This window comes from Leucopleurus acutus (genome assembly GCF_964270905.1).
Source record: "Leucopleurus acutus genome assembly, chromosome: 1".
NCBI classification, from domain to species: domain Eukaryota; kingdom Metazoa; phylum Chordata; class Mammalia; order Artiodactyla; family Delphinidae; genus Leucopleurus; species Leucopleurus acutus.
The window spans coordinates 136,295,909-136,317,574 of record NC_139142.1 but is presented as its reverse complement, the minus strand read 5'-3'; the positions used below and the strand labels follow the sequence as shown (position 1 = coordinate 136,317,574).

At 37.6% G+C, this 21,666-nt stretch overlaps 1 protein-coding gene across 2 annotated transcripts in view; it reads right to left on the bottom strand.

Moving 5' to 3' along the window:
• Positions 1–21,666, bottom strand: part of MAP2K5 (mitogen-activated protein kinase kinase 5) — a 267,148-nt gene that overhangs the window by 193,507 nt on the left and 51,975 nt on the right. For both annotated transcript variants that reach the window (XM_082838889.1, XM_082838890.1), the window contains exon 8: positions 17,906–17,970. In XM_082838889.1, coding sequence (XP_082695015.1) covers positions 17,906–17,970 — 65 coding nt within the window. The remainder of the gene's footprint in view (positions 1–17,905; positions 17,971–21,666) is intronic.

Sequence of the window (21,666 nt, the reverse complement as noted above, 5' to 3'; positions counted from 1 at the left end):
AATTGCTATCCCTATTCTTCTCTCAAACAATATAAAAATCTTAGAATGCTATAATTCCAATCAGCTCTTCTCATCTTGTATTATTTTGTCCAGTCTTTTTGTTTGACTGACTTCATTTTTATTTTATTTTATTTTTTTTGGCGGTATGCGGGCCTCTCACTGTTGTGGCCTCTCCCGTTGCAGAGCACAGGCTCCGGATGCACAGGCCCAGCGGCCATGGCTCACGGGCCCATCCGCTCTGCGGCATGTGGGATCTTCCCAGACCGGGGCACGAACCCATGCCCCCTGCATCGGCAGGCGGACTCTCAACCACTGCGCCACCAGGGAAGCCCTGACTTCATTTTAAAGCCCCTAATCACTACAACTGTTGTTTTGTAGTCACATTTACCTAAATAGTCACCATTCTTTCTTTCATTTTATTCCTTTCTGGATTCAATTGGATTCAGTTTCTTTCTACCTAAAGCATTTCCCTCAGTTACAAACTAACTCTCCCTCCTTCCCTATCAAACTACCTTTTTCTCTCTCCCTGTCTACACACATAGACACACATATATATTCTTTTATATTAATTTCTGAAGATGTATTTATTTTGCCCTCACTCTTGAATGATAGTTTAATCGAGACAATCATTTCCTTTTCATCTTTTGAGGATACCATTGTCTTTCAGCTTTCATTACTATTGTTTTAACTCTGCTGTCCTCAATTTGCTGGCCAATAAATGCCACTGAAGGTTCTTGGACAGAAAAGTGATATGATCAAAATCCTAATTCTGGCTGCATATTACCACAATACTACTAGAAATGAGGAGAAACCAGAGAGAGCAAGGGGCACTTAGAAAGCTGTTAGTCTACATAAGAGGTGGTGATATGAACCTACGTAGTATTCACAGATATGGAAAAGGGGAAATAGATACAAAAGATTTTGGCCAGAGATAATTTAGGAAACATGGGGATTAGGAAGCTGAATCTAAAATTTCAAGCTAAGATCATAGGAGAATTATAGTGTTTATTAACAGAAATAGAAGAATCTGACCTAGTTAGCCTTTGACTACATAATCCTGCACTTTTAAGCTCCATGAGGGCAGAGAGCACACCCACTTCATTCAACAATGTGTATAAAGCATCTAGAACAATACTTAGCACACAGTATATACTCAATTATTTAGGAGTTCATAAATAAATGGGGCAGTCAGGAGAGAGGAGAAAGGAAAAAGGAAACAAGAGGAACTAACAATTCCTGAGAGTCCACAGAATTATTCTAATCTCTGTATGATGTATGTAACATAAGCCACATTTCACAGATAATAATAGAAACAGACTCAGAGATATTAAGGTAATAAGAATTCATGAATGGCAGATACAGGATTCAAATCCGGGTCTATTTCACTTCAACGCTTGCGTTCTTTCCAGTATAGACAAGGTATACACAAGGAAACATTTGAAATAAGTTTACTTCAGAATATTGTGAATGTTGAAGGTGAAATTCAGAACAAGAATGCATTAAAATTCCACCTACCATATTCCCTACCCTGTGGTTTATGTGGCTGAATTTATCCATCGGCATCAACTACTCTGATGCTTTATATGTCACATGTTGCTGTTATTATTTTTCTTTAAAACTGTTATGTAACGTCACTAGTGTGTGCTTTAACTATACTGTAAACTCTAATTACCAAACTATATTGCAAATTCTTAATATAGGGTCTGTGTCTTATCCTATTTTATAGTAAGTTTCAAGGTCAAAGTCAAGGTTCATTCTCTTCATTGCTGTGTCCCCAACTTCTACCATGGTATATGACATACTCTCCTCTTAGTTTATGTATTTAATAAATAATGCATGTCTCCAACTGCCAAGCACTATGGGGGGTATTGCAGCTGGAATAGAGAACAAACCAGACAAGGTTCCTGCTTTCCTGAAGCTTACTTTCTGATGGGGGAAGAATGACAATAATCAAATAAATATAAAATATGTCAGGTAGTAGAAGTGCAACAAAAAAGACTAAAGGTAGGGATATAGAGTGATCAAGATTAGGGGCATTTTTTTTAGTACTATGAGTGGGAGGAGTTAGGGAATGCCCCTCTCATTAGGTTATATTTGAGCAGTAAAGGAGCATACCCTTTAGATAGCTGGAAAAAGAGGACTTCGGGCAGAGGAAATGTTAAATTCAAAGGCTCTAAGGTGCAAGTGTGTGTTTGACATGTGCGTGGAAGTGGAATAAGCAAGAGGGCTAGTTGTGGGAGACAGGGTCAGAAAGGTAATGGAAAGACAGACTGTGTAATACCACTGAGGCCATGGTGAGGACTTTGGCTATCATTTTGAATGATACAAAAAGCCATAGGGTCAGGGGGAGAGCTTATATTTTAGAAAGATCATCTTGGCTATCGGGTGGAGAGAACTCCTTGTAGGAAAGCAAGGACAGAAACTAGGAAACTAGTTGGGAGGCTACTGCAATAATCCTAGCAAGAGATAACAGAGGCTTAGAATATAGTGGTAAGTCAGAGGTGGTCAGCTTGTTGAAATAGTTTTAAGGAAAAGCCAACAAGATTTGTGGGTCAATACGATGGATGGTCTGAGAGAAAAAGAAGGAAGAAGAATGACTGGAAAGTTTTTGTCATGAGCAACTTGTAGAACAGAGTTTCCATTTACAGATTAGAAAAACTGTAGAAGGAACAGGTTTCAGAGGAAACCAAGAGTTCAGGTTTGGGTAACTGTGAAATGCCTAAAAGACATTCAACTGGTAATTAGATATGAGTCGGAAGTTCAGGACAGAGGACAGGACTGGAGATATACTTTTGGGCTTCATCAGCATATAGATGATATACAAAGCCATGGAACTACAAAATCTCACTTAGGAATTAAATTAAATAGAGACGAGGTCTGAGGACTGAACCCGAACCACTCCAAATCCAGTAGTCAGGAAGATGAGAAGAAACGGGTAAAGGAGACGAGAAGGTACAGAAAGTAAGCCAGCAACAGAACCCAGAGAACAGTGCCCCTGAGGCCCTGAATGTTGGTGTTAACATCTCTCATACTGCCAAGTGCAGTACCTTGCCCAAAAGAACATGTGACTGATTTCCAAAGCAATATCTGGGGACAAATGCAATTAATCTTACTATTTTCTATTTGAAATTTTAAAGATGGGTCTAGTACAATACACACAAGGCTAGAGGTGTCCCTACCTTCATCTAAACCCTAATGAGAAGTTATTAAAAGATAGATCAGTCCAAAAAATAAACTGAATTCCTATAAGAATCTTTAAAAGTGAGTAAGGAAAAGAAAAATTTGAAAACAAAATGTAAAAAAGTCCTACATTCACACAGGACATAAGGGAGAAGCAACCTGTGTTCATATTCTAACATCTGGATCCCCACACAAATTTATGTCATGCATAAGATCAACTGCATCTGTATTTTACAATGTTTACTGAAATTATTTATGCTTAGAATCTCAAATTCTAGGAGAACCTAAAAAATATGAATCGGCCCAGCTGACTCCTGTTCACAAAATAAATAACCTAGAGCTGATCATATATTTTCTGATAAAGCTTGTACAATCTCACATAATTAAAGTAGGCATCTAATTTCTACCGTGCTATTCTGCATATTAACTTCTGAATACATTCTAATCAAATTATTTTCAATTATGAGGAGAAAGAATTTATAATAGGGACTATCTATGCTTCTCTAGTGATTGTGATAATTTAAGAATGGGGGGATGACCTATGACCCCACTGTAAATATTTCACACTTCAGTGTAACTGATGATATGATATGCGATAAATGTCAATTTGTTAGTAAAATGGTCACCAAAATGAGAAGGGAAATACGACCCCCCCCACACACTTTTTTGCCTCTTGGAGCAAGGATCTCAAGAGTAATTGCGTGTATGATGACTTTTAATCATGATGGCAAAGCAAAAACACTGAAATAACAGCATTGCCATTGCCCTGTGAAGGGGGCAGGGCAATTCTTTCATACACCATGTGGAATAAATGCCACTGACTTAAGTTCCACTTCTCACATAGCATACTTCATAAAAGGTTAGTGAAAAGAGGGACACAATTACTCTGTGAATTATTTATAGAGCACTGTCAAATGTTGGAAATTCTCCAAATGGACAGGAAACCTAACAAAACAATCCAGCCACTAAAATGGAGAAAGCAATAGTTAAGATTTGGCTTAAGAAATACATATATACACAATTAAAACAAAAATCTTCTGTTGTTTTGTGAGATGTTTTTAAAACCCTGGATGTTGTCTTTTAATGCAATGACGTGCTTTCAGTAACCAAATGTAAACTAGCTATGGTTTTGAGAATGAAAATTTTGTTTTATTGCTTGATCTTTTTAGAGATTTGTTCTCTTGGTAGGTTTCTTTGGGGGAGGATTTTACCAATATGTCACATACTAAAATAGCCATCCACAGAAAAAAAATTCAAATAGTTTGAGGGAAATCAACACTGACAGTTGTTGCCTTCCATAATAGATAAACACATTAGCCAGGCTCTAGCTGTTAAAATAGGAAATCCAAAGTAAACAGCAGTTATAAAAAGCTTTTATATAAACTGTACTAGTTCAAATAGCAGTCTGTGCCAACCTTCCTTCTGTCTAAAAACCCATGACAGATGCTGACTACTGACTGTAAAATAATTTATGGTTAAGCAACAGGGCTCCCTAGACTGTTTAAGTATCAAATCAAACATGTCATTAGGTCACAGATATTAACAACTCTTTCAAGATGCTGATCGTACATAGGGCTCACAAATCAACCTGATGTATAATAAGGGGAACCTGGCAGGGGTAGAAAGAGTTTTCTAATCAGAGAAAAGCTACCATAACTCTGTATCTTATGATTTCTTCTTCTTTCTATTTACTCTGGTTATACGCTCCTTCTTACTCCCACACCTGCCTCAAAGTTAACATGGTCATCACTGCCTCCATATTTCTTCCGTAAGTTGATATGGCCTGATTCAAGCCTTTAACATCAACTAGAGTAATGTCTTTTAATATATGGCCTAAGTATCTTTGAGATCAAGGAAGCTACAGTCATAGTGATCTCTTGATCAAAGCTTCTGAAAGAATGTAATGGGCAAAATGGAGAGGCAAGAGAAAGCCTAACGATGAAAATGAAAAACATGAGGCAATACATGTGGGGGAAAAAACAGGAGTATCGTGAGGATTAACTACCTAGGAAACTTCTCTCCTGAAATGGCTTGATTACAGTATCATCTCTGCTCACAGTTTCTTGGTGGAAAGCTAACAATAAATCACTTTCCAAAATCAGATACAAAAATGACTATTTCAGAAAACCCCCTTCTACTAGTAATTAACATTTGATTATACTTTGTGGTTTATAAAAATTTTTTATATAAGGAAGCTATTTAATTTGCACAAAAATTTTTAACGTAGATATTCTTATTATCCCCACTTTATAGATAGGGAAACCAAGGCTTGGTGAGGTTAACAACTGCTTCAAGATTCTTATCTCCTAAGCTCTGGAGTGGGATGTGGATTCAAGTCCTCTGAAGCCAAATCCAATGCATGTCCCAACAACCCTGTGTTATCATAAACTGACTGTTTCTAGATCCTCTAATTCCAGTTGTCTGCAAGGTTCTCTGGATATAGTCAGTTTTGGTTTTTAAAAAGCAATAGGGAAAATCGATTGAATGACTCACTTTTCAGAGTTGCATTAACTTTTTCAGGCCACTGGGGTACAATTTACTAAATTACCTCTCCTAGAACACTAAATAGTACCCTAGTGGGTCAAAGAGTAAATGCACCTCTGAAAAGTGAGCCATTTATCCCCTTCTTCCCTGTAGTACCAGATGTAGTATGTCCCCTATGACAGAAATATTAACCCATTTCCATTAAAAACTCAAGAAATTGTCCAACACTAGAGAAAATGAGTATGGGGAAGTGTCCCTGGGAGAGGAAAACAAAACAAACAAAACTCTCTTCTATAATCCTGCCCACAATACTGGTGAAAAGTCATCATGTACTTACAGGAAAATATTGGGTTTTCATTCACTGGAAAATGATTTTAATCAAGACCTTAAAACAGGATAAAAAAATATAAATTCAAAAGCTGATGGTTTTCAGCAGGGAGATGCACAGAACATCATGACGGCTGTACTGCAGTATTTAAAAAATAAAGCCCAAGCATTTCATCTTGCTTATGTAATAAGATACATATCACAAACAGCTGTTCTTTCACACCTCTCACTATACTAGAGGTTATCCCTTTGATGGAAAAAAATTCTCTTGGCTAGCAAGTAAGCACATTATTACTTTTAACCTCTATAAAGGGCAAAAGCCTCTGAATACATTTCTGAGTTGCCACAGGAATAGCTATTGAGTGATTTAACAGTTGCCAGATACCTTAATAAAGCCAAACTTTAAGTTTTCAGCACTGTTAGTGCCTTACTCTTCTGGAAGATGGTTATGCAATGAAAATAAGACAACTTTAATTTAAGAATCATCCAGCTTCTAATTAAACTGCCATAGGCAGCTGGTTGGATAAGTTTTAATCAGTTTCAATCACCTATTGATTGGTATACTGAAGCCTAAAAAATTAAAAGTAAAAGATGATTGGGGAATTGTCCCATCTCTGAACAACAGTAGAGGCCTCTGTAAATAACTCCTCTTTTAACCATCAGCTAAATGAACACTTCAATACTGCAGTACAAAGTCTTCTGCAAAATTACTTTAACTAACAAGCAGAAATTTATCAGCTTCAGCCAAAATCAATGCTGAAATCAATTTGAACACTGTTGTGTCTAAAGGGGCTCATTGGCAATTTAGGGAAATTACACCATGTAAATGCCTGTGCTTTAATTGAACAGTTTCATCAACTAGGCTGTGATTGCTGTCCATTCATTTATTTACTTTCACTGCAGATACCATTCTGCAAAGGAATGGCTTTTGTCAGGCTGGAGAGAGGCACTTTATCTTCATTTTGTGCACTTTTGTGCATAACAGACTTCATGAAACTGGCGTATCATGACTAGGGTCAAAACAAACCAGGAGCAACTTTTTCCTTTAACATAAAAACTGAACAACACTCAAAACTACCATCATACCTTCCACCATCCAGGGACAGTCATCTTTAAACTCAGTAATACGGAAAAATCTGTGCCTCTATGTTTTGGACAACAGAAGAAAGTATTTGGATTCTAAACTCAATTCCACCATGGTATTCTTTTTGAGATATCTGTAGTGACTTCCAAAAACATATAAACTGTATTAGAACATTCTCTCCAAAAATTAAGCAACATTTTGTTTTACAACGTCCTTTGAGATTAGTCAAGAGGAGGTGCTATTCTCCAATCCATTCAGGAGAGTAAGGCTTAAAGAAGTCATATATCTTCAAAGTAAGATTAATGGGAGGAGAAAGGGAGAGGGGTCTGTGTGGGAGGAAAAAACAGACTTGTTTACAAAGACCAGCAGCTGAAAACATCTACAAGATTCCAATGATGATTTAAATACACAGACAAAAGCACTCACAAAATCACGGGCAATGAAAAAACCCAAAGGTGTAATTTCTGGAGAATCATATGCTGAAGTGACTGAAGTCTGGAGATAGGCATTAATGTTTTTAACACTGAATTAATCAGTTAATTCAAAGATTACAAATTCCGGGGAAGGAGAGAAGAAAGAAGACAGCTGTTTGTTCATATGGGTCATTTGTAAGGTACATGTGCCTGATGCAAAAAATAAAAATACAAAATGCAACTGTAGTATATCTGCTAGAAAATGCCATCAGAAATTCTTAGGCTTGCACATAGTTTGCTTACCTTAGCTCCTCACAGAATCAAAATGTAATTATTTACTAGTAAGGGCACTGGGAAAGGACCAAGAAATACAAAAGCATGAGTTTCAGTGGTGGTTCTAGCCCTTGTCTTGCTTTGACTCCTTAGGGAAATCCCTTAATTTTGGTGTTTCAGTTTCATCATAGGTTAAATGAGGATGGTGATACCTACTCTACCCAGCTATATTCCAACGCTGCTGCGGATAACCCTTGGCATGCTATGGTGGCCCAGGTTGGAAACACAAATGCAGCCATATGATTCTGAGCAACCCCTGCATCTTGGGTGTATGAAGGAAGGGTCTTAAAACATTTTGCTAGGCTTCCAGGGAAGCAGGGAAACTTCTCATTTACCTCTTCAGTCAGTTACCCCACTATACTCTGCAACACTCACTAAGAATTACCTTTAAAAAAAAGTTAAAAGGAAGAAGAAACAAATGGTGTCCAGAAACTTAACTGAGTACACGTGTGTGTGGTAAAAATTCACTCTCTAAGTTTACCCCATGTACCATTTTCTCTACCACTATAAAGTTTCATTGGCTATATTTTGTGTTGCTGAGACAATGTAAAAATATATTTTATTCATAGTTTTTAGATAACTTTTCAGAAAACTTAATTACGGTTTAATCAGAGCTTTATGTTTACTAAGTATTGTTACATTTTGCTGTTATAGTTAGCAGCCATAACAGAATCAGTATGTTTGAGAACGTTATACAATACATATTTTCCAAATACACTAAGCTTGTTAAAATGCTATATTGATTGTGCCCTAAAGCAAGTTCTAAGTTTGTCTGAACATTTTTCATTTCATTATTTGAATTCACAAAACAAAAACCACGAACTCTGCTTTGAGCAATAATACTGTACATTCCTTTTCTTTCTTTCTCTTATAATACTGACCAGGTAAAGTATGGAAATTTTAGGGTCAAGAGGATAACATAATACAAAGTCACACTTAAAAATCCAAGTAATGTTTAAAAAAACTTGATGCCTAATACCCACAGCCCAAGTCGCTATTGCTATTTCCCCCTCTAATTTAGTAACCTGCTCCTCCAATTCAGTTTTATTTCACAAATCAGAACCTAAACTTATTTCACTCCAGTAAGGCAGCAATTTAACAGGAACATGGTCTCTTATATCAAGGTAACCAACAACAGAGCAATGAAAAAAAATTGTGGCAGAAAGTTATACACAGTAAATGCCTTTTGGACTTTCCAGTGAATTATTTTCCAAAAAAAGCAATTTAAGTAAATACCCTAGATGCTATGGTATACAAATATTTGCTTGTGCTATATGCCAACCAAGAGCCTACAATTTTCTAACACATCAGATACTGTAAAATAGCTAAAAAAAAATTAATGTGTCTTATAAATCAAGAAAGGCACCACCTCCACTAGCACAACCATACAATTAATCTAGGGATTCAATTATTAAATTCAAAGCTTTTGATAAGTAAAGACCCAAAGGATAGACCAAATAACAAGTTATGTTGCAATAATTCTGTCAGCCAAGTAATGGTTGCTTTAACATCTACTAAAAAGCATCTAAAATTAACAACTAGAGGTGGTGCATCACTGACTTTCAGGATTATATATTAATTTATATCTCACATCCAAAAATAATTTGGGTTAAAAATTAGGAAACTTAAGAGTGTGAATGGCAAACAGGAAAACCCTGGCTTGAGAAGTAGGCCCAAGTACTGACCCTAGGTGTCAGAACAAATTAAAGGTGTACAACTCGATGTTTTGATACTGAGTTCTAGTCTTTTTTTTTTAATTATTTTATTTTTATTTATTTATTTTTGGTTGCATTGGGTCTTTGTTGCTGTGCGCAGGATTTCTCTAGTTACAGCGAGCGGGGGGCTACTCTTCACTGCAATGCGCGGGCTTCTCACTGCGGTGGCCTCTCCTGTTGAGAAGCACGGGCTCTAGGTGAGCAGGCTTCAGTAGTTGTGGCACACTGGCTCAGTAGTTGTGGCTCCCAGGCTCTAGAGCAAAGGCTCAGTAGTTGTGGCACACAGGCTTTGCTGCTCTGTGGTATGTGGGATCCTCCTGAACCAGGGATCAAACCCATGTCGCCTGCACTGGCAGGCAGATTCTTTTTTTTTTTTTTAAATAAAGTTATTTATTTAATTTATTTATTTTTGGCTGTGTTGGGTCTTCATCGCCGCACACGGGCTTTCTGTAGTTGTGGCGAGCAGGGGCTACTCTTTGTTGCAGTGCATGGGCTTCTCATTGTGGTGGCTTCTCTCGTTGTGAAGCATGGGCTCTAGGCGCACGGGCTTCAGTAGTTGCGGCATGCAGGCTCAGTAGTTGTGGCTCACGGGCTCTAGAGCACAGGCTCAGTAGTTGTGGTGCACGGGCTTAGTTGCTCTGCAGCATGTGGGATCTTCCCAGACCAGGGATCGAACCGGTGTTCCCTGCATTAGCAGGCAGATTCTTATCCACTGTGCCACTAGGAAAGCCCCCACAGGCGGATTCTTAACCATTGCACCACCAGGGAAGTCTCCTGAGTTCTAGTCTTGATTTGACCGTGGGCATGCCACTTAACCCTTCCAAGCTTTTTTTTTTTTTTTTTTTTAATTTTGGCCGTGCTGCGCATCTTGCGGGATCTTAGTTCCCTGTCCAGGGACTGAACCCGGGGCAACGAAGACCCAATGCAGCCAAAAATAGATTTAAAAAAAAAGACGAGCAATTTGAGGTGGGCCTTCAGAAGAACACAAAGCAAACCTGTTCCTCTGTCTACACAAATGCCCTTCAGACTTTTTTATGTCAACTGTCATGGGACCCCTTAATTTTCTCTTTTTCAGATAAAAGTCAGCCAATTCCTCTGACCACTTCTCAACTCAAATAACAGTTCCTCCATGAGGCCCTTCCTGTTACCTCCTGAGGAAGTAGCTAAAAGTCGTCACTCCTCCCTTGGCCCCCCAGAGGCTGTGTGCCACACAGACAGACACACAGCCTAGACTGTGAGGCCCCGTACTTACCTGTGGACAGAGCTTCTCCCTCTACCTGGACACAGCTCCAGTGAGAGCCTGGCTGTCCCCAACAGCTGACACAAGTGCCCTCCACACAGCACATGCTCAGAACATGCCCCACTAATGAATGAAGGAGATTAGACAGGCAAATTTCCCAGACCCCGTGTTATTCTCTCCATGCTCCTCTGAGTGGTCTCTGAACTGTCCACATCTCTCTGTAAACCCAGTACCCAGAACTAGAGACAAAAATCCAAAAGTGGCACCCTGCAAGATGAAGTCAATCCCAAATGAGATACCCTCCTAATGCAGCCAAGAGAACAGATTTTAGTGTAAACTAGATCTCTTCCACCCTATAAAAATAGAAGTGTGCTAATGCTTATCTGTTCACAAAGACTTCTGCTGGGGACTTAAATTTCTTTATAAAGAAGCACTTTTATTAAAATAAAATATTAGAAAGAAGTCTTGCTGCTTCAAAACTATTTTTCCCTGAAAGGAGATAGGGTTGAAATACTTAGATTCAGCAAATTCTTACTTGAAATATTACCATAATGTATTGATTTTTACCAGACTCAATTGACTGAAAAGTTGTTTGTGTAGCAATATTGGCCAAACCAATATACTAGAACGATTTTGTTACCCACAGTAATCAAGTGCATTTCTGAAGTATAATTATACTGTCATAAAAATAAAGCCAAGATACCCTTTTCCAAGCAATAAAACAATAGGGGCTATAAAACAGGAAGAAGAAAAGGCTAAATAAATGAGATTTTTTAAAATGAAATTTAGTGTCTTTCAAAAACACCGCTGCCACCTCTTCCTTCCCTTAAGCGAAGGTTAGCAGAAAATGATCAATACTTCAATCTCAATAAACTATTTCAATAATAGTTAATTCGGGTGGAAACAGAGTCTGAAAATCTCTGCTCAGCGACCTGTGACAGCCTGTCATGTTGGCTGGATGCCAATAATCCATCACTGCCATAATGGATATGAGCATGTGTGAAGCTATGGGAACATGGAGATGGGGCAGCAAAGGTGGGAAAGGTGTAGAGAATCAGGAGCTCAGGTTCATTCTTCAGATTCTAATCAATACAACACACACTATTGTATGAAACAAACCTATAAGGGTGAATGCTGAGACAGGGAGAGAGGGAAGCATACATAATTAATTTTATTTGACAAATACTCATTGATTTTCTGAAAATATTAATATCTTTGTCACATGACACTATAATACAATCCAGCTATATACAAGTTATTTAATTTTTCATTAAGATGATGTCTTGTTTGCTTGTTTAAAATATGATCTTGGCTGCAAGGAAAAGGTGCTTCATTTGATTGGAAATTTAAAGTTAAAATAAATCAAACAATCACCCTAGCTCTTGGGTCAATATCAAAACCATTTAAAAACTACTCTTAATTTACAAGATGCACTGCAGGGAAAAAACATAAAGGAGTGGAGTCACTGATACAGTTGTCAGAGAAGCTGGGGTTAGGCCTGTTTTGGTTTGGCACCTTCAGGTTGTTTGGTGAAAAGGGAAGTGAGAGTTTTTCTGGGTATTATGTGGTTCCCAATATTTTCATCAGGGAACCTCTCTGTTATGCTTTCCCCTCAGGGATCCTATATTTTAAAATATTTTGTTTACTAAACAGCATTTAATTAGACAACAATTCATGTATTTTCTCATTTTCTAATTTTCATGAAATAAATCATGTTAAGTGTAATGAGCTGATATAATTCCAGCCCCGAAACAAAAATGTAATGTTTTAGTTGGTCTGTACAGCCATATCATGAGGGCAGAATACAATTTAATAGCTCCTGTGATCTCAATTACCATCTCCAAGGACCATCTTCACCCTGTCGCCCAACAAATATTTCATAAAATTGGTAAGACAACAGAAATGAAGAGAAACCAACACCTTTGAGAATTATTATCCCCTCCCTCTTCTCTTGTCTCTAGATATGGTCAAATTAATTCTTAAATAATGGTATATATCCAATCTTCAAAATGCCATGTAGTCAGCATATATGCTGCTGATTAAACCACTGAGAAAATTCTACCACAAACCCAGGTTAGACCCTTAACTGTACTGTAGGAAGCAGCTGGATTTAGAAAGTTCACTAATATTTTCCAACACCTAGAGATTAGAATACATGGCCAGAAAGCTGACAACTTGAGTCTTAGCCTGAATAATTTACATTAAGGAAAAAGATAACATAACAAATGATCCTTAAGTGCTTGCTGGCTAACTGACTTAGCACGACCTAAATCCTAAGAGTTAGATACTACTTCATTTCTGGACCCAAAGCTTACGTGACTCCATCAAACAATGCACTGAAGGAGCAAAGGACCTGAGTGACTGGCCTTCATTATCACAAAATGTTTCCAAAGTAACTGGGCCTATTAATTACTTTCATTTCTACATGACATACCATCCAAGAAAAACAGACAGTAACTAGAATGTTAATGGATACCAAATACTCAGTTTTAACATTTGAAAGAAAATTAATCATTCAAACATATGCCCTTAGTTTAGAAATCCCTACTCTTCTCGGTGAATGTTCTAAAACAATTACACAGTCTCAAAATTATGCAGCCTCTAAAACTAGCCAGGTATGGGGAGGATCCAATTAAAGAGCTCTACTAAAACCTGCTTGGAAAAAACCTCCACTTGCCTCATTCTCATTCCAGCCAACACATATAAAGCATCTATTCTATCCTTAGGACAGTGCTGGGTACACTAGAAAATACAAGGAAACACAATGGACTCTGCTTGACCTTGAGAAACAACACTGCCCTGGGGATAAACAGAGTGAAAGGACGAGATGCTGTGTAGAGTGCTGGCTTTGCCACATGAATGTGAGCTCTAGCTTTTTCCAGTGGAAAAATGTGCTTACCATTATACCAGCTGTCCTACAGCAATTTGAAATTAACCATGATAAAAGAGAATATATCTTGAAACTCTGAACAGAATCATTCTATTTAAGTTAATATATAAGATATAATAATAAATCATATTCATGAGGCAACTAGAGAATAAAAGGAAACAAAGAAGTGTATGATGTATCATAACATAATGTAGAACTTCTCAAAGTTAATTCAACACAACTCTAATTCTGTGAGATATTCCTCAAAAAAAGAATCCCATGGCCAAGTAAGCACAGGAAGCCCAGGGATTAACGATTTGTCTATCACTGGTACTATCACGAACAGTAGCTAACGTTTAGTAAGTGTCAATTACAGTGCTAAGTCTTTTCTATGAAACATCTGATTTAACTTCACAGTAACTTTATAAGATAGGTATTATAGGTATTATTATCTCCATTTTACACATGGGGAAACTGAGGTAGAAGACGTTACGTAACTTTCCCAAGGTCACACAAGCTAGTTAGTGGCAGGTGCAGGGTTCAAACCCAGAGCCTCCACATTTAACCGCAACACATACTGTTCTCTACTTCCCCGAAGTTTTCGAAATTTATTGTGAATCTACCAGAAGGGAACAGAACATGTGTGTTTCCTGATTTATTTTTGTGGAGAAACTTGTAGCACTCTGGGAAATGGAGCAATAATTAAAGTGCGTTCATTTCCTTTTCTTAAATTATTCTTCTTCCTAGGCTTGGGCTATACTTTAGTCTAGGGTATTTCCTTTATGATCTATTTCATCCAAACTAGTAATCCAACAGATACCACAATTTAAAATTACCTGCCTAGATCAATATCATAATAGTAGCGCAGCAGGGGACTACACACAGAATCCACGTTTGGTTTAAATATCTGGGCCCAGAAATTCATATTGTATAACTGAGGAGAACATCTAGACTTAAAGGATGAAAATGTGATCAACTATTAAATACTATATATTGCAGTTACACAATATCATATCCCTTGAAACTCACAACACCCCATCAAGTGGAGCAAATAAGACTGAAATATTAAACTTTTGCTTTACATTTATTATTCTTTATAAGAAAAAAATTAAATAGGCCCATTAGGCAGTTTTGCTACCAATGAGTGGATTTTCCAATATTTTCTTCATCTAGTTTATGTAGCATAAACTGTAATGTAATCATTTTTGTTTGAAAAATCACAGTTTTTATAGTCAACACCATTAAGGTAAACTTAATATAGGAGAAAGTCAATCATAACACACCAAACACTTAGTTTTATAGAGACTTCAGTAAAGTGGCTTTTCATTTCCTGATGATTATACAATTTCTTTGTGCTGCACTAAAAGCCAGGGATATAAGAACAACACAAACTGAAACCCAGACAGAAATGAAGACCAATGATCAATGATAAGTGGTTATTCAATGTGATATCTTCATGTCTCTCCCCTTAAGAATCACCTAGGCAATAAGTGAAATGTCTTCTTTTTTATAAGAAATCTATTACATAAAATAAAGTACTAAAATGATCATGATACTGCCACTAACCCTCTGTAAACAACCACTGTCAAAAACATACTAAGGGCTTCCCTGGTGGCGCAGTGGTTGAGAGTCCGCCTGCCGATGCAGGAGACACGGGTTCGTGACCTGGTCCGGGAGGATCCCACATGCCGCGCAGCGGCTGGGCCCGTGAGCCATGGCCGCTGCGCCTGCGCGTCCGGAGCCTGTGCTCCACAGCGGGAGAGGCCACAACAGTGAGAGGCCCGCGTACCGCAAAAAAAAAAACATACTAAATCTTACAATACATACTGAGCATTAGCAATGGTAGCTAACTAAATGAACCCAGGATAAGTCGCTAATGTCACCGCAACATCCTAGCAAACTGAAGAACTCAAGAACTCATGCTTAAGGACGTCCCCTTGGATACTGTGGCCCTAATAAAAAGAAAATGTCTAGCCATGCTTCTTAGCTAAAAACAACATAACCCAGGCGAATGGGGAGTTATTGTTGAATGGGTACAGGGTTTCAGATCTGCAAGCCAAAAAGAGTCCTGCAGATGGACGGTGGTGATGGTTACACAACAGTGTGAATGTACTTAATGCCACTGAACTGTAGATTTAAAAATGGTTGCGATTGTAATTTTTATGTTATATGTTTCTACCACAATCAAGAATACCAGTTAAAGAAAAACAACACTAACATAATTTTATGTTGTAATTTTTCCTTGCTGGATGGGCATATTATTTCCACTTCCCTGTATCCCCTCTCCCCTTTTTTTATGAACCTGTTTTAAGATAAAAGGTTAAAATTTTAATATCTAGGATATTATTTCTAATAAAAATTACCTGATGGAGTTTGGTGGTCTTACGCTTTCTCCCTTCTAGAATAATAAATAATTATTAGAATAATATCTAGAATAATATCCTACCCTTCTAGGATAGTAAATTCACAATAGGTCTTCAAGTAAAAAATAAAAACATGCTTGAGAATCAAACATTTGGTGAAACAACAAAAATAAGTAGGTTAGGAGTCTAAAGAAATGTTTTTGGACTCTATTCGACCAATAAAAGGAGTCAAAAGAGTTGCTAGACAACTTTTCTGTTTTATTACACCTGAACACCAGCATAAAAGCATTAAGAAAAAGAAAGGTTGAGATTTTGAAAACCGCTCCCTCCAGGGAACTCAAGAGAAGCAAATTGGAGTGTACATGTTCCTTCTTATTTCTAAAGGTACCTGAACTCAAGAACCTTCAGGACAGGGTAAAAAGTCAAGCCAGATAAGAGTGAGGAAGAGAAGACTAGGACGAAGAGATGCTATTTATGCAGTACTGGGGGACTGCATGGGAAGGAGTGCTAGTATGATTCACGGAAGGACAACAAACTTTAGACACATGATGTATCACACATTTTAAGGGCAAGACCCAAGGATTGTGAAAGAAATGTGTTATTATTTAATTCTCTGAATTATCATAGTGGAAGCACTTAACTTTCAGACCAACTATTCACCATAGTCAGTTATCTATAGGAAAAACAATCCAAATATGTATGCATATGTTCTTAAAGGACTATGTTAAAGGACTTTAGGAGAAAGGACTCACATCCTGGCTCTATCTACAGAGAGGACAGAAGCCCTGGGTGGGGGACTGGATCAGATAACTTTGAAGGAGTTTCTAACCCTGAGAAATCTGATTCTATGCCAACACTGTATCTGTGTGGAGGATGTTCTGGAATTTTAGGATGTGATCTTTCGCATTCATGGGCAACAGGGCGATTTTGCAACAGGGCAATTTTTATCTGTATTCACGTCATTAGTAAGAACTTAAAATTCTAAGAAAATCAGTAATCAGTTAAACATAAATTAAATAATTTACAACTTTGAAAATATATATTAATATCAATAGTAAAACATCTAAGGTAAAAACACAATCATAATGTGATGCAGGGTTAGTGTATATATGGAAAACAGCTCTCTGGAAGAAAGCTTTATTACTCCCTCAGGGCTTTCTTACAGAGTATGGATTTTTTAATTCCTAGTGGAATATTTTTCATACACCATTGCAGACTATTAAGTACCAGACATTACATTATGTAGTTTAAACTTTGCACTACTGCACGAGAAAGACTTCCCTGTTGAGAGAACTATTTTTTACGGTTAACATTTTTTAATATGAAAATGAACACTTCTTTAGGGTAAGATCACTGCAATTGGAATTTGGGAGAATTTTATAACTTAACATATTCATCAATGTGTAGAAATTCTCTCAGGGAGTAGGGTGAGGAGAGAAGGAAACACAACAGGAAGAAGGCTTTTTAATAACTGAGTGTTGACACAGGGCAAAGCAATGGTATTTATAAGGTTTGTCTTCCACTGAGCATAGCTGTACGTACACAGGCAGGGGACTAGCATAGGGTGCTAGCAAGTTAAAAAAAATAAAAATAACGGTGTTAAAGAGCGAAGGAAAAAAATACATTAAACTTCAGGCCGGTTAAAGGTACACTTGCTAATGGTGGACTATTAAATGCTCACCCAGGAGAGATGCAGACTCAGAAATATTAAAAAGGCAATATAAATGCACTTTTCCAAGCAATTCCTGAGAAAATAGATTCCTTGCAGAATTTTGGAGTCAAATGTGGAAATAAAATCTAAGCACTGGTGGTCATTTAAAAATCTTTGCCATGGAGAACTTGGATACCCACATTTGGCAAAAGTGGATAGAAAGTTTAAACAAAATTGACTACTCACTTGTAGACTGTGCCTCCGTTGCCATGACCAAGAGTGTCTCGATACCGTATGTCTTGTTCATTCATCTCCACAAGAAAGAAAGAAAAACAAAAAGGGTGTCATGCTGTGGATGGAAATGTCAAGGAAAAGCAACTCTGGGCCATAAACAACAAGCAGTCTGGGTCATTTCAAGTTCAGCTGCAAGAACGAGAAGATCAATACAACATTTGCTGTCCAATTTATAAAAGACGATACCAAGGGACAAAGTGATGGAAAGTTTAATGACAATTTGTTTGCCTGGGTCATTTCATTAAAGTTTGATAAAAGGTGTCAAAATGGAATGATATAACATAGCTCAAAAGGGTCAGGTCAGAGATACTGATAAGAACACAGTCTCCAGCACTACATAACCACTGCCAAACAGCACTGCACATAACCAACGTCAAACTTGGCAAGAAAACACACACACACACACACACACACACACGCACACTTCTAGTAATCCAATGCACAATTTGTAAATAAATCAGCCCCTGAAAACTCAAGTGACCCTCTAATTAACATTAAACAAACTAACTGAATAATGTTAACGATTTTCCTAGAGTAGATATAGCCTTTTATTACTTTTTTTTTTTTTTTTTTTTTGCGGTACGCGGGCCTCTCACTGTTGTGGCCTCTCCCGTTGCGGAGCACAGGCTCCAGACGCGCAGGCTCAGCACCCATGGCTCACGGGCCCAGCCACTCCGCGGCATGTGGGATCTTCCCGGACCGGGGCACGAACCCGTGTCCCCTGCATCGGCAGGCAGACTCTCAACCACTGCGCCACCAGGGAAGCCCAATATAGCCTTTTTTTGAAAATGATAAATTAGTACACAGCAATAGCTGGGTAGAAATCTTATGCTCATGGAAAAGTGCTAAATCAATGCACTTTAAAATGCACATATAGTCAAATATTATAATGCATAAAAGGAAAATAGATAGGCATGTGATTCATATAAAGTCTTTTTGTAATTTATTATATAAAACAGTATGTGCATTTTCCCAGGTTCTGTAAAACTATTATACCACAAATACTACTCTCATTTGAATCGTGAATAGAAGTGAACTATTTTAGTACCCCAAAAATAATGTTTTAGAGTTTGAAAGAACTCCCTAAATAATTATTTATCAAATGACTTTAAGACTAGTCAGATTCTATTTGAGGCATTCAGTAATTTTCTACACACTGGTCCAGTTGCTCAAAAATTAACTGCCAACTTTATTCACTAAATGGATTCAATAAAGGTGTTATTTTCCATATAGCTAAAGCTCGGGAAAAGCCATAGTAAGCCCTGAAAAAAATCAATTTCCAGGGAATTGCACTGCCTTGCATGGGCAGGAAATGGATGGCGTTTTTAATTCAATATCACCTGGAAAAAAATAGTTTGCTTTCAGACCATTATAGTAAAGCTTTAAATATTTTGCTCTACTCTGAACTTCCACCAATGGAATAAAGCAAGGTTCCATTTATCAAGGGAAATATTTTTGTCTATACATTTCTGAGGCTGAAGCTTCAGAGAGCTGTGATAATTAGGAACATAGTGCAGATAACAGAAACAGCTTCCTTTCCAAGCCATTCTGCCAAACCCTAAAAGAATATTGACAGATTAATGTATAAAGGCCAATTCAGCACCCCATTTAATTGTAGTAAAACCTGACTGACTTAATTTGCAATTAGCTAGTTACTATATTTAGGGTCAGAGGCAAAATGACAGACAAGTCAGAAAAATTGGCAACAATTTTCCTATTTGAGGGAAATTCTGTGGCATGAAGAAAGAAAATCTCATTATTCTGGACCAAAAAACAAATTTTAAAACAGCATGAAGAAAAGTAGCACATCAAGTTGAGATACTAAATAAACTAGCAGAGTTGCTACTGGGTTTGATTTGATCAAAGGGTGTAAGAGATACATATGTAAATAGCAGTATCTATTGGCAGGTACAAACAGGCTAATTCCTTGAAAACATTCCTCAAGGTAGTCCAAACATGACTCTAACAACCTAATTTGTACTACTAACTTGCTTAACAAGCTGCACCCTCATCACAGCCTGAAGTAAATTTCTAGGAGAAATTTTACTCACTCAACGTCTACAAATTCTGAATTGGTGGCACTGAAATTTAAGGGTAAGCAGGATGTAGCTATAGGATCCAGGCTCTGGAGAGGTCACAACCTGTGATTACATTCCCTCCACCTCCACCACTCCAGGTAAAAGGACCAGTAGTTTCCTCTTAGAAAAATATAAACGTAAGACTCATTGATATTATACATTCCAGTGATACACTGTGAGAGACCTAGGACTTCGGAGGGGGCTTGATTTTGTGGTATTTTGTTGGAGGCAGTAAATGCAAAGGGGCAGGTCTCTGAGCAGCTTCAACCACTATAATCCCAACACCATAGTATTTTTAAACTTTAATACCCACTAGGTTGAAGAGAGAAGTGGAGCAGCCGCCCATCCAACACTCCAACCTAACCAGGAGTGGTAGATGTAAAAAAAAAAAAGAGGCAGGGGATAAGCTGAACGCTCCAGAGAGATGGGGGATGATGTTGTGGGCGTTGTATGGGGCGTGGGTGTGTGTGTGTGTGTGCACGCGCATGCGTGCGCACGCTAACACAATGTTTAGGCAAATTCAAGGGTGGAAATTTGGAATCCCTCAGATAATGAGAAATATTTTAAATTTGGAATCCCTCAGATAATGAGAAATATTTTAAGAGTCTCATAAAGATAAAAATGGTTTTAAAAAATAAGTTCTAGAACCACGCCACTCAAAAAGACAGTATCTATAAAAAATTGTTTCGACACTTTTAAAGTTTTATATAGACATTTGCCTGGCCTATAAATTGATTGATAGATTATTCTATTTAAAAATATCAGGGGCTTCCCTGGTGGCACAGTGGTTGAGAGTCCGCCTGCCAATGCAGGGGACACGGGTTCGTGCCCCGGTCCAGGAAGATCCCACATGCCATGGAGCGGCTGGGCCCGTGAGCCATGGCCACTGAGCCTGCACGTCCGGAGCCTGTGCTCCACAACAGGAGAGGCCACAACAGTGAGAGGCCCGCGTACCGCAAAAAAAAAAAAAAAAAAAAAAAAAAAAAAAATATATATATATATATATCAGATCTTTTTTCTTTTTGCTTATTTGAATCTTCCAATTTTTATAGAGTATTCAAATATTATTCATGTTAAAAAAGTTTTAAAAACTATTAGAGTCAAGCTTATAAACTGATCACAAACGAATTTTGAGAATTTTGTATATCTAATCAAAATGGATTACTTTAATTGATCTTAAATATAAAAAAATCATTAAAGGGATCAACAAGTAGCTAATAACATTTCTGCCTTTTTAGAGAGCATATTAATTCAACTTTTCAAAATAAAGCATAGGAACTGCACTCATTATGATACAAAAGTGGGATTTATAAGCCTACAAAGTACAACATTTAAATATTACAGTTGGGATCAAGTATCATAAAAATCACACACTTTTACAACATTTTAAACATATAACCCAATTCGTTTGGGTCATATAACTAGTAAATAGCAACTAGACAAGGTGAGAACTCAGTCTTTCAGGTTACTCTGCTCAGTGCTCTATCTTAGCAGTTGATCTCATGTGTAAGTACAGAGGGACATCCTCTCCATCAATGGTGCCTGGTCCATAGGAAGGAAAATAATCAAATGAAGGGCACTCAATAGTTAAAAGCGATTTCATCAACTACGATATTTGCTTTTAAGAAGAGAAAT